We start from the raw sequence: 14,231 nt of genomic DNA on the forward strand, positions 1-14,231 counted from the left end.
TAAGCTACTTTCTAACTTCTTCTTACCAACTAAATATTCCAAATGTAACGTAGACGTTAACAAACGTCGATAGGGTGATATCTTTTTAAGCACCGTGTCTCTTACCTATTTCTTACGAGTGGCCTGAGAAAATATTCATTTTGATTCAGCATTTAAAAAAAAATCAAAAATCAAGTTAAACTGGATTAAAAGACCTACCATCTTCTGAATAGCATGCTCCTCTGTCCATTTCCTGGCCTTCTGCATAAATAGTTGCTTGTTGTGTCGGAACTCCGATGCCTGCATTCCAACACACGTGCTCCATTGCGCGCTTTAACTATTAAACGACTCGATAATGCAATTTGAAGATTTGAAAATCCAAACGCTTGAAAGTAGATGAACGGACCAGTAATGTCGACATCAGAATACGTAGCAGCAGAATGACACCACATGAATAACAACTCACTATGTCAGCCATAAGCGGGTCATCTGGATTTGGTTCAGACATCAGAAGTTGGATGGAGGTGAGAAGTGTGGAGAGATTTAAGGAAGGCCTCCAGGCTCCCTGATTAAACATAGTAAGACGTATTCAAATCCACATAACCAGGAAGAAAGTGAATGAATAAAACACCAATTTGTTCCAACCTTTGGCGGGAGTTTGAGAGCGTCATAACAGATCCGTCCTGCGGTGTCAATGTTTGGGTGGTAGATGGGAGTCAAGAATCGCATTTTGGGGGGCTCAAATGGGTATCTACAAAAGAAATAAAGTTGTCAACAACAATGGCAAGCAGTTGAAATGTCCTTCGTTACCTCTCTGGGATTTTGATTTCCAAGGTAAAGACTCCACCTTCATACGGAGTTCCGGAGCCACCTACTATCTCTGTAAACCACAGCAGAGGGGAAAAGCATTTTAAACTTGAGGGATGCAAATGCTTCTTTCATATATGGGTGATTTTAATTCACAATAAGATATCACAATAATAATGTCAGTAATTCTCCCAAAAACATACCACACACACTATGATGTATCATTTATTTTGAAGTGTGCTATTATATTAATGATGACCCCAATTTGTTGTTCAGTCTCTTGCCAGTCGTCAGCTGTTCAAAAAAACGTGACTGATGGACTTTCTATTTTTAAAACAAGTGGATTCTTTCCAAATTGTGACTTACGTGCTTGCAAGTCGTCAATGCGTTCTTCAGTCTGCCAGCATGTGATCCCGGGAGGTGGCTCTTTGGTCAACATGTCAAGTTCTCTCTTCAAACGGGAGGCTCTCTGCATTCTGTTAAACAAATTGAATCTCAATTGACATAAAATGTATATCTTGTGTATGTCAAGGCTCTAAATGTACATTATGTGTATGACAAATTTTCTTCCACAAATTTATACGGAGCTTCTGACAGGTTGCAAACTTTAGCTAGCGAAGCGCTGCTTGCTAATGACGTAACCGAAGTCACGCTAATGTTATCCCGTCACAAATAACGAGATTGGGAATAAAACTCGATGCGACAATAAATTATTACTTTGATCTCTCCCTTTTCTTTGTCTTTTTTGACGATCGTATGACGAGGACAATTCTGCTCTGTTTGTATTTCCCACAAAAAATGTCGTCAGCGTGGTACTTCTTCGCTTTCTAATTGGGGGGAACGGTTGCCAAGTGGATGAACACCAGCGCCATCTTCTGGTCAAAGTCGTCTTCACCGTCGTTTAAAAAAAAAAAGGATTCGGGTTTTCAAATCAAGTTATCGAAGTCTTACCCCTTCTTCTCAACTGAACAAAACAGTCTGTTATCATTTGTCCCCCCCTTTTGCCACTATTTTGGAAATCTCCCTTTGGAAGAACAATTTTTATTAGCATAATCTACGTTGCTGTGGACTGTCACTAAAACCTCAACAAATGGCGCATTCACATCAACGCAACTTGGTCCTTGACCTATAACCCCCCCCCCTCTTTTTCTCTTGTCATCTTCTTTTGTCTGTCCCTAACTCTTTCTTGGGTCTCTCAAAGTCACAGCTTAGCAATAAGTTTCACCTTGACCTCGCACAGGGTTCACTGGACAAATAAAAATCTGCAGGAAGTGGATCGACCTCTCTAAATATTGAAAAGAATTATGAAAATATGCTAAATACAATAATTGTACTGGGTAAATTCTTTATTCATACATGTCGATTTTTGAAGACAAACCCATCCATCACTTCACATAGAACTCTGCCTCTTCTCATCTATAAAGTTTAGGGACAAAATACAAGTTGTTGTACTGTAAATATGATCAACGATTTTAACCTTCTAGAAAGCCCCCACTTTGGTTTATATATTATATTTTCTTTTATTTTAGCTGGTTTTCAACATAAATAATAATAATAAAATATAATAATATAATAATAAAATAAAATAATAAAAGGATAAAATAATAAAATAATAAAAATAAAAACTTTTGTGTTGGTCTATTTTTATCTTAAGAAGCGAGGGTCCTTTTCATTTTTTTAAGTTCTCACTCGTGTTCTTTGCCAGGTGCTTTCAATGACCACTCACAGTTGGAAAACTCACCAACAATGTTTGCCCTTAGCAAAGTTAGGAGGTCAAGACATAAAGTGGCATTTAGTTTTTGTCATAAAGGTTTGAAAATGCTTGAATAAAAGTGTTATTTAGTTTTTCGGGAGGTTTTACATGGAAGAATAGGGCAAAAAGGTTTTGGGATAGTTCGTCACGCATTATTTGCTTTCACATTGATTCCTATGAAAATTGTTGCTTCTCCTTACAAACCCGACCGCGGAAGCAATTAAGTTCGTAAGTAGAGGTATCACTGTAGTTGCTTTTTAAAAATACAAAACAATAAGAAACCCCAAATTGGTACCATGTGTTCCACAAGCGTTAAATAATTAACCACTTACATAGTAATCACAACAAACATTCGGGTTATCTTAAAAAAATCATTGCACTGAACGCTGCTTCTTAACGATGTGGTCAGTTTCGTGTCTATGCCGACAAAACGGAATACGGTATTTGCAAATCTTCGGAAGATTCAGTTCCTATGTTCTGGGGTGGACCCTCAGCTGACGAAGGGCAAGTCGTTCGATCTACTCGGACAAAGCTTTTTAATGTTGTGCATCTCTTCCGCCCCTTCCCTGCTGCGCTTGTGACCGTCTGGAAGCAAAGACAAGGTTGTTAGGACACGAAGCAGATCAAGTGCAGATCTTTCCGAAATGGAGCTTACTGATGATGGTGACGGGTGACACTTTTGGGTCCCTTTGCCACTGTGGAAACAGACATGTCGCTTAGTTTCCGCATTTCATGATGTCAACCTGGAGCACATCAAATTCTTCCAAAAAAACAAGGGAACGCTCAAATCGGTTTGCTCACTATGAACTTTTGGATTCCCTTCAAGTTGCTGAATCGGAGGTAGGAAATGTCTCGTTTGTTCCTGTCGCGGTCCTGGTCGGTGGTGTAAATGTGCGTGATGCCGGCACCTCGAATCAGAGGGACGCACTCGTCACATGGACATTTGGTCACAAACAGCATGGCGGCTTCTCCTGGGTTGATATCGCGGGTCCTAGAAAACATCAGAGGCATCAAATTGCTGCCGAGCGGCGCAAGGTGACCACCGCGTGGTCCGTACCTGAAGGTGAGGGCATTCTGCTCGGCGTGGATGATGTAACGGTACTTGCGCCGCTTTCGGTCTTCCTGTTTGTCATCCATGAGCGGGTACTCCGCATACTGCGACCCCGCGGGGTAAGCGTTGTAGCCGCAACCCACCAGGGACAGACGGCCGGGTCTGTCAAGGCCACCCTGGGACAAGAGAGTGACCGTTTTTTTTTTTGCCCCCTCTAAAGATGCTAATTACCGTTTTTTCCATGTATAATGCGCAAAATCTAACTAATTTATTGTCCTAAAATCTGGGGAAAAAGAAATTTTTCTTTTTTTAAATCCGGATATGATACGGAGGCGGCCATTACAGATGCGCTTTCTTCTCCGCTGTTCACTTCAAACACGCTCCATACGAACACAATGCTCTCGTATCAGACGCTTGCTCGATCACCTGCTCGTTTGCTGTCACAATGTACCTACCCTACACAAATCCGAAACATTTCTTTGCTATCAAGTTTGCTAGCGCATGCGCAGTGATACTGACCGGCAGAATAACATTGTTGTTCCCAAAGATGATCTTTTTTCTGAAATAACGTTTACGGACTTAAGTAGGAGTCAAAATTTGGGTGCGTATTATACATGGGTACAGGCTTTTTTCCAGCATCAACATGCCATTTTTAGGGTGCGTATTATACATGGGGGCGCATTATACATGGGAAAAAACGGTATATCATCAAGTCCAACCGAGGTTAATAAAATAGACAATGAACTTACCGACTGTCTGCTGGCCCAGATAACGGCGCCGACGCCCACTTTCGGATCCTCTGAAATGATAAGATGGTTAGAGGGTGCAAACTCTGATGCCTTGACTGCTTAAAACAATGTTGAATGGGGTCCGATTATGCAAAGTTGAATTGTCGGTGTGAAAATTAAATGTATGAGTGTGAGTGTGAGACAAAGACAGAAAGAAAAAGAAATTTCTCGAACTATTCCCACCAAACACATAATTGATTGATTGATTAATTAATTGATGTTGACAGCGCTCAAAAGCTAATCTGCAGCGACTCTGAGCAGACCTGTTCTGTAAGCAAGTAGTCTGGCTTGGATGATGCAATGACGGGCCACTTCCTGGGAAACTCCCTCATGCTGAGGGGGCGGCGATGAGCTGGCGAGTAGTGCATTCGGGACCGCGGGTTCCCGGCTGCGGAGAAGACATCGCGATTTAAAAGAAAGACATTGGTGAATAAAACAGCAGGGTGGGCGCTTCGAACCGGTGAAATCCATAGTGTCGTCGTGGAACACCAGCCACCACAGCAGCCAGAACATGCACCACCTCCCTCATGTTGTCTCTGAGGTTGGAAAAGTAAGGCTCCGCGCAGAAGTTCTCCAGATGCATTTGGTTCAGAATCTCTCGATGGTGACGGGAGTCTTCGATCAGGAAGCGTTTGGAGAAATCCTCAAAGTGTTTCTCCTGTTCACTACAGAGAAGGCAAAATAGTTCTTTTCAGTCTGGGCGGTCTCTTTTAATCCGTACTCAACTGCAGCGAGTCACGTTCGAAAACCTGCGGAAGATTTCCTCGGTGTTCAAGCCGGGGTCATCGTCAGTCAGCGTTCCCATGAAATCACACTCTCTGGATGTCTCGCCCACAAAGTGCACCATGCCAGTTGCCAGAGGTTGCAGCAGCAAGCAGATGTGCGAGCGGCTGTTGGACTTGAGCTTCTCTGTCGCCACGGCGTCCAGCGCGGCCTCTTCGGGGATGGGGCCGGCAGGAGCGGGGGATCCCCGTCTCAGCATGCTTACCTCGGGGTCTCCGGGCCAGAAGGAGATCTCACTCACTCCAGCTGCAAACACAATTCACTGCATTGACGTCACCATTCAATACCCTGAAGAAAGCGAATTGGCACACCATTGATGATCATCTTCAAGCAGGTGGCACACGGTCGCCGAGAGAAATACAGCTGACACTCGGCCAGGCGGGCGGCATGTTGGATGATGGCTGCCTGGCCTGCGTGGAGCTCATGTCCACTATAGTGGAGCCCGACCACCTTACTGTCCCGGACCACCACGAGGCCCACCCTGCGGATCTAGAATATAGCAAGTCTGATGAATACTGAAACGAGCAACTGCTATCTTGACACCAACCTGACAGTTGTCCTCCTCTGGTTGCTCCTGAGGGAACAGCTCCAACCACAAACTCAACAAGCTGAACAGGTTGATCTTTGACAACCTGGGTCCATGACCTGCACCACAAAAACAAACGTATTCACGCAGCTGCTGGATTTCTTCGGCAAACTGGCCAAACCTTGCACGACGCTGATGGTCTGGCTGCTGGAGTCTCTTGTGAGAGGCAAGGCCTGGCCCGATTCGGCTCGACTCTCTCTGCAGCTTTCTTCCATCCAATCAGCGTGCCGAAGAAGTCGCCCAGCGTACCTATCGCGACCAAGAAATAGGGCCTTCGCACGGGCACCTCAGACGTCCCCACTCGGGTCTTTCGACCTCAACGGTTTACGGAAGGGGTCGCGATACCGTGTTCGTGGACCGTTGAAGAGATGGTGAGCTGTCAAGTTTCATCCATACAACAGAGTAACTGTCAACTTTTGTCTTTAGTCCACAGGTGTCAAAGTCAAGGCCCGGGCGCCAGATACGGCCCGCCGCATCATTTGATGTGGCCCGCGAAGGCAAATTGTGCATCCAATTCGTGTGTCATTACTAGAATTGCAAATTCTCTTCACTTTTAATCATATCTATACCAGTTTTTACTCGTCTGATTTGAAAACGAGTTACCGTTTTTTTCCATATATCATGCGCAAAATTTAACTCATTTATTGTCCTAAAATCTGGGGTGCGCATTATACATGGGTACAATTTATTTTTATTTTTTTATCCGGATATCATACGGAGGCCGCCATTACAGATGCGCTTTCTTCCCCGCTGTTCACTTCAAACACGCTCCCTACGAACACAATGCTCTCGTATCAGACGCTTGCTCGATCACCTGCTCGTTTGCCGTCACAATGTACCCTACACAAATCCGAAACATTTCTTCGCGATTAAGTTTGCTAGCGCATGCGCAGTGATACTGACCAGCAGAATAACATCCGGTTGTTCCCAAGGTGATCTTTTTTCTGAAATAATTTTACGTTTACGGACTTAAGTAGGAGTCAAAATTTGGGTGCGTATTATACATGGGTACAAGCTTTTTTCCAGCATCAACATGCCATTTTTAGGGTGCGTATTATACATGGGGGCGCATTATACATGGAAAAAAACGGTATTGGTCAGTTTGTTTTGTAGCATTTACTGTATATAATTTTTGGGGGGGTTGACAGTCATAATGGCCCTCCGAAAGAAGCTACGACTACAATGCGGAACGCGAGAAAATGACTTTGACAACCCTGTTGGCTAAGTCTTAGCAAAAGACAGTCGGAGCCTTTGCTAGCTTAAAGTGGTAAATAGCGGACGAACGTACGGTGGGCTTACCGGCGTGTGCATCGGTCGAAGCAAGACGAGCGAGGGTCCTTCCTGAATGCTTTCCGTACGTGGTGTTAAGCACGGCGTAATGTCTTTGCTCCTCCTGCGTTTGCTCAACAGGATGCGTTTGTTGATCGGGTTGCTTCCGCAAATAAGGAGTGACGTCATCACGCCAACGTGTGACCGGCTGTCACACAAAAAAAAATGGACCCCTGTCGTATCTTTTTGCGAATGCTTAGCTATAACTGCCAAATCAAATAGAAATACACTGCGTTTGTGCATTTTAAAATCCTTTACATACTTATAAGTAACATATGTTACCATAAGGTATGATTTTGATTCAAATTAGGGTCATTAGTTTTCTCACCACGTGAATTATTAGAAGACAAGCCAGGATAGTATCATTTTGCACACTAGAGATTTAAAGCAAGCTCATAACATGCATCTTTATTTTGCTACAGAGAAATAGCATTTCAAATTCCACTCCAGTATTCTTGTGTTCTGGGCCGAAATTTAAAAAACATAGCCGAACCCCCGAAGCAAAACAGAAGTTCCGTTTGCAGACTGCAGTTAATACAAAAGTCCTGAAGACGTCTCAGGTGCTGTGCCGTTGGCTCATCCAGCATTTTTTAAAGCATACTAAACGGAGAGAACTAGTACCTGAAGGCACCAGCATAGCTTGCTCTGATGATGAACCCTTGAAGGTTGGCGTCTGAGTCACCTGAGTGAGATGGCTGATACAAAATCGGAAGCAAAATTCCTCCAGGTCCTGCAAAAGAAAAAGTGGAGTTGTGAAGAAAAAAATCCCTCTTTTGTCCACTAGGTGTCGTCTTCTGTTTTGGTCAAAATACGACAGCTTATTTGCAAAAGTCGACTTTGGTATAGCGTCATTGTGAATGAGGATCAAATGTATGTTGTACCTCGGCATCAAATTGTTTGGCAGATGAAAAGAGGGCAAAGGCGTTTTTCATACGAACGCCAGACTGGCCAAATCCAAGTCAAGTGCTCGCGATCTCGGTTGCTTTCCAAGTTTATAGTCCTGGACAACTCGTTTGGGAGGGCGTAAGTGAGCAGTCATTTACCCAGTTATTAACCCAATGATGTCAAGTATAACCTTACCTGGTTCGAATTGTTGCTCGGACGAGAGACTAAGAATATATTCACGTCACAATCGCTCAGCAACCCTGTTTGCGCGTCCAATCTTTTATTATGAAGGTTGCGCACCGGATATCATGAAGTGTTTGCTCGCTTCCATCCCTTGACTGGTTGGCATCTCGGTGCACATCTCCTCCGGTTGTCTCAGCTGAGGGCGCCCACGAGCTCCCAGGAAGAGGAAAGAGAGAGAGAGAGCAGGCGGCAAACCTCTGCGCTTCGGGACTTGATGGATTATTGAGAAGTGGAGCCCGGAGGTCGGATCAAATATTCACAAGGATTTTTCCGTGGAGTTGGGGTGGGGGGCAGCAGCCAGGGGGGCTTCAGCGCAGTGGGACAGTGCAGAGATTCCCTGCAGTGATTCCTCTCCGTGAAAGAGAAGAACCAGTGGTGCTGGAGGGAGGATTGTGCATCCAGCGTGTGTGGTCGCGCGCGTGCGTGCGTGTGCATGCATGCCTTTGGCAAGCACCTCCCTGCTGCAGTTGTTGCCTGCTCTACTGATACAAAGATGCCACCGACTTGCTGACGGACACCCGGGATCCGCATCCCGCCCACCCTCTCTCCTCCACGCGCCCCCGCCCCCGGACGCACGGAGCCCTGGCATCCCTCCGTCACTAATATGCAATGTCTTTTTGTGCAGAAGCCGACAGCTGCCGCGTACCACCGACTTCCCACTAGCGCCGCCACATGCCTGTCGGCTCCTCTCCCCGCGCCACGCGGCACACGACGACGCCATTTGAAGAGGAGCGCTCGGAGGCTCTTAACGCCGCGGCGGGAGCGCGGCAGCAGGAGGAGCAGCCGCGACCGCTCCTCCACCTCCTTCGCCGCCTCCTCCCCATCCTCCTCGGCTGCTAGGCTCCACCAGCAGCAGCCCGAAGCGGAGCTCGTTCTCTTCCAAGCGCGCAGGAAGGACGGCAAGGAGACGTACGTTGAAGCGGGCGAGAAACCGGGCGACGGCCCGGGCTTGCTTCTTCTCCTCCTTTCTATGGTGCAGATTGGCGGAGCCAAGCAAACTGAGCCCAACAGCTGGCCCTTTCCGCTGGCATGCAAACAGGGGGGCGGGTCGGCCCCCATGCGGTGGCAGAAATTTAGGCTGCCGCATCCGGTGCGCCTCTCGTCTCCCACCTCCTGTTCTCCTTCCTACTCCTCCCCCTTGTCGGCCAAATCCATGCGGTTTATTTGGAACAAGATTTTCAGCAAAGGATCGCATATGCTGCAGTGTCTTTGTGGCAGGAGCCTCAAGAAAAACAAGAACCCAACTGGTGAGTTGGAATGTGAGACTTTGCGTTGCGTGCCCGACTCCTGCTGCTGCTGCTGTTTTCTCTGCAGTTGTGCAGCAAGTACAAAGGAGGGAGGACGGTGTGTGTGTGTGTGGACGGGGGGGGGGGGGGGGGATAACCTAATATAGTGGCAGTGGGTGCACAAAAAGTGCGTGTGGCTGTGATGTTGCAGAAAAGCAAGTCTTATGCACTCACCTGTGTCTATAAGCGGAGCAGCTTTATTTCCAAGCTCACTGTCAGTTTGAATGTGTTTGTGCTCGTGTGCGACTCCATCTCCCCGCCCCGCCCCCCGGGAGACACAGTGCCGATGCTGCTGCGCTCATCAGAGCTTGTCAGGAGGCTCAAGCATGCTGACTTGACAAAATCGAACACTGTTGCTGTCAACTTTCTCTTCTTCCGGCCATGCAGCAATTCTGCTTCCTTTGTGCTGATTTAAGATAGATGCTGCTTGGGTTGGGTGCAGCCCAGTGGTGATTAGATTCACCTTAAAGTTGGTGACATTTGAAGTAGGCGTGCAGCAGAGAAGAAATAGTTGGTTGTGATGGCAGGACAGAGACGTGATTGGCAGTGGTGTAGCATGCAAGAAAGTAGTATAGTGCTTGGGCCAGGACTGTCTCAGAAAATTAGAATATTGTAATAAAGTTCTTTATTTTCTGCAATGCAATTAAAAAACAAAAAATGAAATTAATAAAAGGCTTGCAATATTTCAGTTGATTTGTCATGAATCCAGAATGTATGACATTTTTGTTTGTTTTTTAATTGCATTGCAGAAAACTTTATCACAATATTCAAATTTTCTGAGACAGTCCTGTATATGTTCTCAGTAATCCTCAGTAACAGTTTAACTAAACGAATAACATATACTTAAATTATGCAAATCCAATTTATGCAACTGAAAATCCATATTTACTGTATGGAGGATACACTTATTTCACAACTGTGTTAAGTTACAGCATTACTTCAGAATGTTTCATATATAAAAGAAAAAGCAATGCTGTCTGAACTTGGCAAATAAGTTACATAGCTGTGTGCAAAGCCAGAAATTAAAAGCAAGTATAACACAAGTCAATCATCTTGGCAGGTTGATGATTTTAAAAGTACCGTATTTTCCGGACTATAAGGCGCACCTAAAAACCTCAAATCTTCTCAAAAGCCGACAGTGCGCCTTATAGTCCAGTGCGCCTTATATATGGACTAAATTTAAACTGGCCCGAAGCATTGTGTCATGAAATCAAGCATAAGTGGCCTGCTGAAGACTATGAATCATGAATCAAAAAGACTATGGATCATTATTTTGTGATTATAAAGTCATTTGTTGCATCTGAAGTTGAAATAAAAAAGATAAAATGGAGAATGATTTGATTTGGATTCAAAATCTGACATGATGCATTCATGGTGCGCTTTATAGTCCGGTGCGCCTTATAGTCCGGAAAATACGGTATCGTTGAAAAGTATGATTCAAAAGTCCCATCTTTAGAATGCTAGGATGGCAACTGCTATTTGTTCAGTCATTGTTGGCAGGGAGGCGAGATGAGAGGGTGAAAAAAACGACACTGCTGTCTCGCTTTCTTTCTTCCTTTTTGGTCTTTCATTTTCAACTCCCGGTCATTTTGTCACCGATGTGCGACTGCTGCCTCGGTCATCGTGTTATCGTATTCGGAAATTCATTCAGTGCGTTGCTCCGCCTGCAGTCTCAGCTTAAATCGAAGCCTTCAACTTTAAGATGTTCACCTCAGCTGACTTCAACTTTATTGATAGAGCACTTTAAAAAAAAACACAAGACAATTAAAACAAAGTGCTATGCGTCAATCAAAATAGAACATAAAGCATCTCGTACTGACTTCACTTCATTCCGAGAGCACTGCCACAGTTGAATTAAAGTGCTCTACATAAATAACATCAAACATAAAACAATGAAAACAATCATAGCGATGAGCCTCACACTTTTCAGGATGTTTCAATCCTTCCTATGTGGAGTTCGATTCTTCTCCACATGCTTGCACGGGGGGTTGGTAGTGATGGGGAAATGAAGCTTCATGAACCAGTTGGATTCTTTGGCTCCTCTAGATGGCAATGTTGGTTTAAAGCAGTGCTTCTCAATTATTTTCTGTTACGCCCCCCCCTAGCAAGAAAAAAAACTATTCGCGCCCCCCCTCCCCACCGTGACTATCCTAACTTGTCTTGTAAGTCGTTAAATGTTGCAAACGTCACAGAAGTAACAATGAGAGCGCCACTGCCCCCTGCTGGGAAGATGCGCAATTACACTTTATTCTAGTACTGCCAAAAAAAAAGCCTGTTCCCCAGGGTCACACGCGCCCCCCCAGGTATAGCACGGCGCCCCCCAAGGGGGGCGCGCCCCACTATTTGAGAAGCACTGGTTTAAAGTGAGGCTTTTAAGAAACGGTGGGCCTTCTAGAGGTCAAAATAAACACAACAACGGGTTCATGAAGCTTCATTTGCCCATCATGACCTGGCACCATCATTCTGGCCAACCAGCAATGGTACCATTGTGAAAGGTACCATCTAAGTGCATCCCACGTGGTGGGACCTAAATTGAAGATGAGCCCTTTTATAGCCCGCGGTGGTATCTGTGCACATGCTGCCTTGCCTTCTATGGAGAGTCGCCATCAAGGCGACGCGTTTTCATATTTTATTCAAACGCCCACGCATTTAGCAACGGGCTTGGTGCCAGCTTTGGCTCTCGCAAGCAAAAAGATCCCCCCCCCCCTCCCTCCGTGTTTGCTTTGCATGCTGACAAATATCCGATTGGATTGCAAACATTTCCTGCGGCTTTGCTAACTTTGCTCAGGCTGCTGCGGTGATGAGTTGACACATGAGTGGCAGCATGACTTTGCTGTGTTGTACTTGCTCTGCACATCCTACACACACACACACACGGTCGAGGTCATCTCATATACGTAAGTAGACCACCATAAGCGCATCTCTGAGTTGATAATGAACTCCAGAGGTTCTTCGGCACGGCTCCTGTTTTTTCTCGCCTAATTGCACCTTAGGCAAAGACAGAATTTTAAAGACAGAATTCACCTTGGGGATTTGGCGAGTGCAGTCTACGAGAAGGAGTGGATGCTATCATCTTACGTGTGTGTGACAGGTTTGTGTCAGAGCAGGAGAGAGTGCTGAGTGTTATGTTCCCCAGGGCGGCGAGCCAGCCATCAAAGTCTCCACAAGGAGGTGTTTTCACTGACGTGGTGATAAGAAGCTGGGAAACTTGCCGCCACTTTCACATCCTCCATCTTCTCCGTTTAAATCTCTGTCAATGCCTCACCACCACGGGGAGCTTTTTGCCCCATTGGATTATTACTTAGTATTATAAAATATTCTGCAGTGTCAACTTGCCGAGACAAAAGTGTTGACAATGCTTAAGATGGCGTCAAGGTGTGGGGGGGGGGGGGGGGGGGGAAGGGAGGGGGTTTGCTTTGTCCAGGGTGTCACTCACAACTTGAACTTGTCCTTTGTTCACCTTATGCCCGATGACAACCCTGTATGACATCACGGCGTGTTTGTGTGAGGCCTTAAGAGGGACAAATGCAAAGTCTGTTGCGCTCAGTCGGTGTTTGCGGCAGCCATGGACTTTGAGTTTATCCTCAAAGTTGCAGAGAGGCGCATACGGGCTGCTTTAAATCAAACGGGGCCAGGTAAGGGATTGTTTTTTTCCCGCCGGGTAAAAGATGAACACGGGATCGCTACGAGACAAATCTCTCTTGCTTGATGATTGATTCGATCGTTAGTGAAAGCTTACACCTTCCAAAATGTCCGAAAAGTTTGTGTTAATATTTGTGTGCATTATGTCTGGAGAGTACCGTTTTTTTTCATGTATAATGCGCAAAATTTAACTAATTTATTGTCCTAAAATCTGGGGTGTGCATTATACATGAGTAAATTATTATTTTTTTTTATCCGGATATGATACGGAGGCCGCCATTACAAATGCGCTTTCTTCTCTGCTGTTCACTTCAACCACGCTCCATACGAACACAATGCTCTGGTATCAGACGCTTGCTCGATCACCTGCTTGTTTGCTGTCACAATGTACCCTACACAAATCCGAAACATTTCTTTGCTATTGAGTATGCTAGTGATACTGACCGGCAGAATAACATCCGGTTGTTCCCAAAGATGATCTTTTTTCTGAAGTAATTTTACGTTTACGGACTTAGGTAGGAGTCAAAATTTGGGTGCGTATTATACATGGGGGCGCATTATACATGGAAAAAAACGGTAATCTGGCCGCATAAACAAAACACGACGAATATCTCGGAATGTCTTATAAACGGACGTGAAGAATTATCACGATCCTACAAAAATCTGACCACCTCGTTCAAAGGCATTTGAGTTGTGCTGCTGCTGCTGAGTTTGGGTATTCCTTGAATCAGAATGTTTCTGGTTTCAATTGAGGCTCCTCAATTTCAGAAGAAATAAAATACAAGAATGCAACACGTACTTAAGGCATAGTTGTCCGGGTCCTGTCCTCGAGGACTGAGCACAGGTCTTAACTTTGTGACTTAACTTTCCCTCAATAAAATGACATAGGATGTGATTTTTGGATTTGAGATCTGCCCATGTGTGATTTGATCCCACCTCTGCTTGTTTGTAAAGTTTTTACCTGGGCGTTGTGAGAAATGCAAAGAATAAGGGGAAGAGACAGAAGGGGGGAAAAAACGAGATGAATAATTTAATGTGTCTCTTCCTGCTTACTGGCCTGGTAATGTTGTGAGAGAAGGCAGAGGAGCAGGATAGGATA

General features: G+C 45.2%; 3 protein-coding genes across 10 annotated transcripts in view; 1 reads left to right on the forward strand and 2 right to left on the reverse strand.

The window, feature by feature from the left end:
* The window catches only part of ube2t (ubiquitin-conjugating enzyme E2T (putative)), a 33,113-nt gene extending 31,490 nt beyond the window's left edge, over positions 1–1,623 (reverse strand). For 4 of the 5 annotated variants that reach the window (XR_009711051.1, XR_009711045.1, XM_061269421.1 and 1 more), the window contains exons 1-6: positions 1,504–1,623; positions 1,153–1,262; positions 790–859; positions 625–730; positions 446–544; positions 199–279 (exon numbers count right to left, since the gene is read on the reverse strand). Coding sequence is in view for 3 of the 5 variants with exons in the window: in XM_061269421.1 (XP_061125405.1) it covers positions 199–279; positions 446–544; positions 625–730; positions 790–859; positions 1,153–1,261 (465 nt within the window). In the remaining 2 variants the exon portion in view is untranslated. Of the gene's footprint in view, positions 1–136; positions 299–445; positions 545–624; positions 731–789; positions 860–1,152; positions 1,263–1,503 lie in introns of those variants that run through there. The other variant, XM_061269420.1, reaches the window with a different exon arrangement.
* Positions 1,624–2,114: 491 nt separating this feature from the next.
* Positions 2,115–7,806, reverse strand: cdadc1 (cytidine and dCMP deaminase domain containing 1). 4 transcript variants are annotated; one of them, XM_061299071.1, is made up of 14 exons: positions 7,698–7,806; positions 7,047–7,224; positions 6,093–6,123; positions 5,869–5,996; positions 5,709–5,806; positions 5,473–5,650; positions 5,128–5,407; positions 4,837–5,043; positions 4,642–4,766; positions 4,340–4,389; positions 3,597–3,766; positions 3,341–3,530; positions 3,195–3,234; positions 2,115–3,124 (listed from the first exon to the last, which is right to left on the reverse strand). In XM_061299071.1, exons 4-14 carry the CDS (start codon positions 5,960–5,962, stop codon positions 3,030–3,032), a joined length of 1,527 nt encoding a protein of 508 aa, XP_061155055.1. In that variant the 5' UTR covers positions 5,963–5,996; positions 6,093–6,123; positions 7,047–7,224; positions 7,698–7,806; the 3' UTR covers positions 2,115–3,029. The 4 variants fall into 4 exon arrangements, with proteins under 4 accessions (XP_061155055.1, XP_061155065.1, XP_061155037.1 ...); XM_061299081.1 differs by lacking the exon at positions 6,093–6,123; XM_061299053.1 differs by having other exon boundaries at positions 5,869–6,123; positions 7,698–7,805.
* A 985-nt stretch (positions 7,807–8,791) lies between these two features.
* The window catches only part of LOC133167936 (fibroblast growth factor 14-like), a 30,619-nt gene continuing 25,179 nt past the window's right edge, over positions 8,792–14,231 (forward strand). Inside the window, exon 1 of the mRNA XM_061299094.1 lies at positions 8,792–9,451. Within this exon, the coding sequence (XP_061155078.1) occupies positions 8,809–9,451 (643 nt within the window). The 5' untranslated portion in view covers positions 8,792–8,808. The remainder of the gene's footprint in view (positions 9,452–14,231) is intronic.

This window comes from Syngnathus typhle, linkage group LG2 (assembly GCF_033458585.1).
Source record: "Syngnathus typhle isolate RoL2023-S1 ecotype Sweden linkage group LG2, RoL_Styp_1.0, whole genome shotgun sequence".
NCBI classification, from domain to species: Eukaryota; Metazoa; Chordata; class Actinopteri; order Syngnathiformes; family Syngnathidae; genus Syngnathus; species Syngnathus typhle.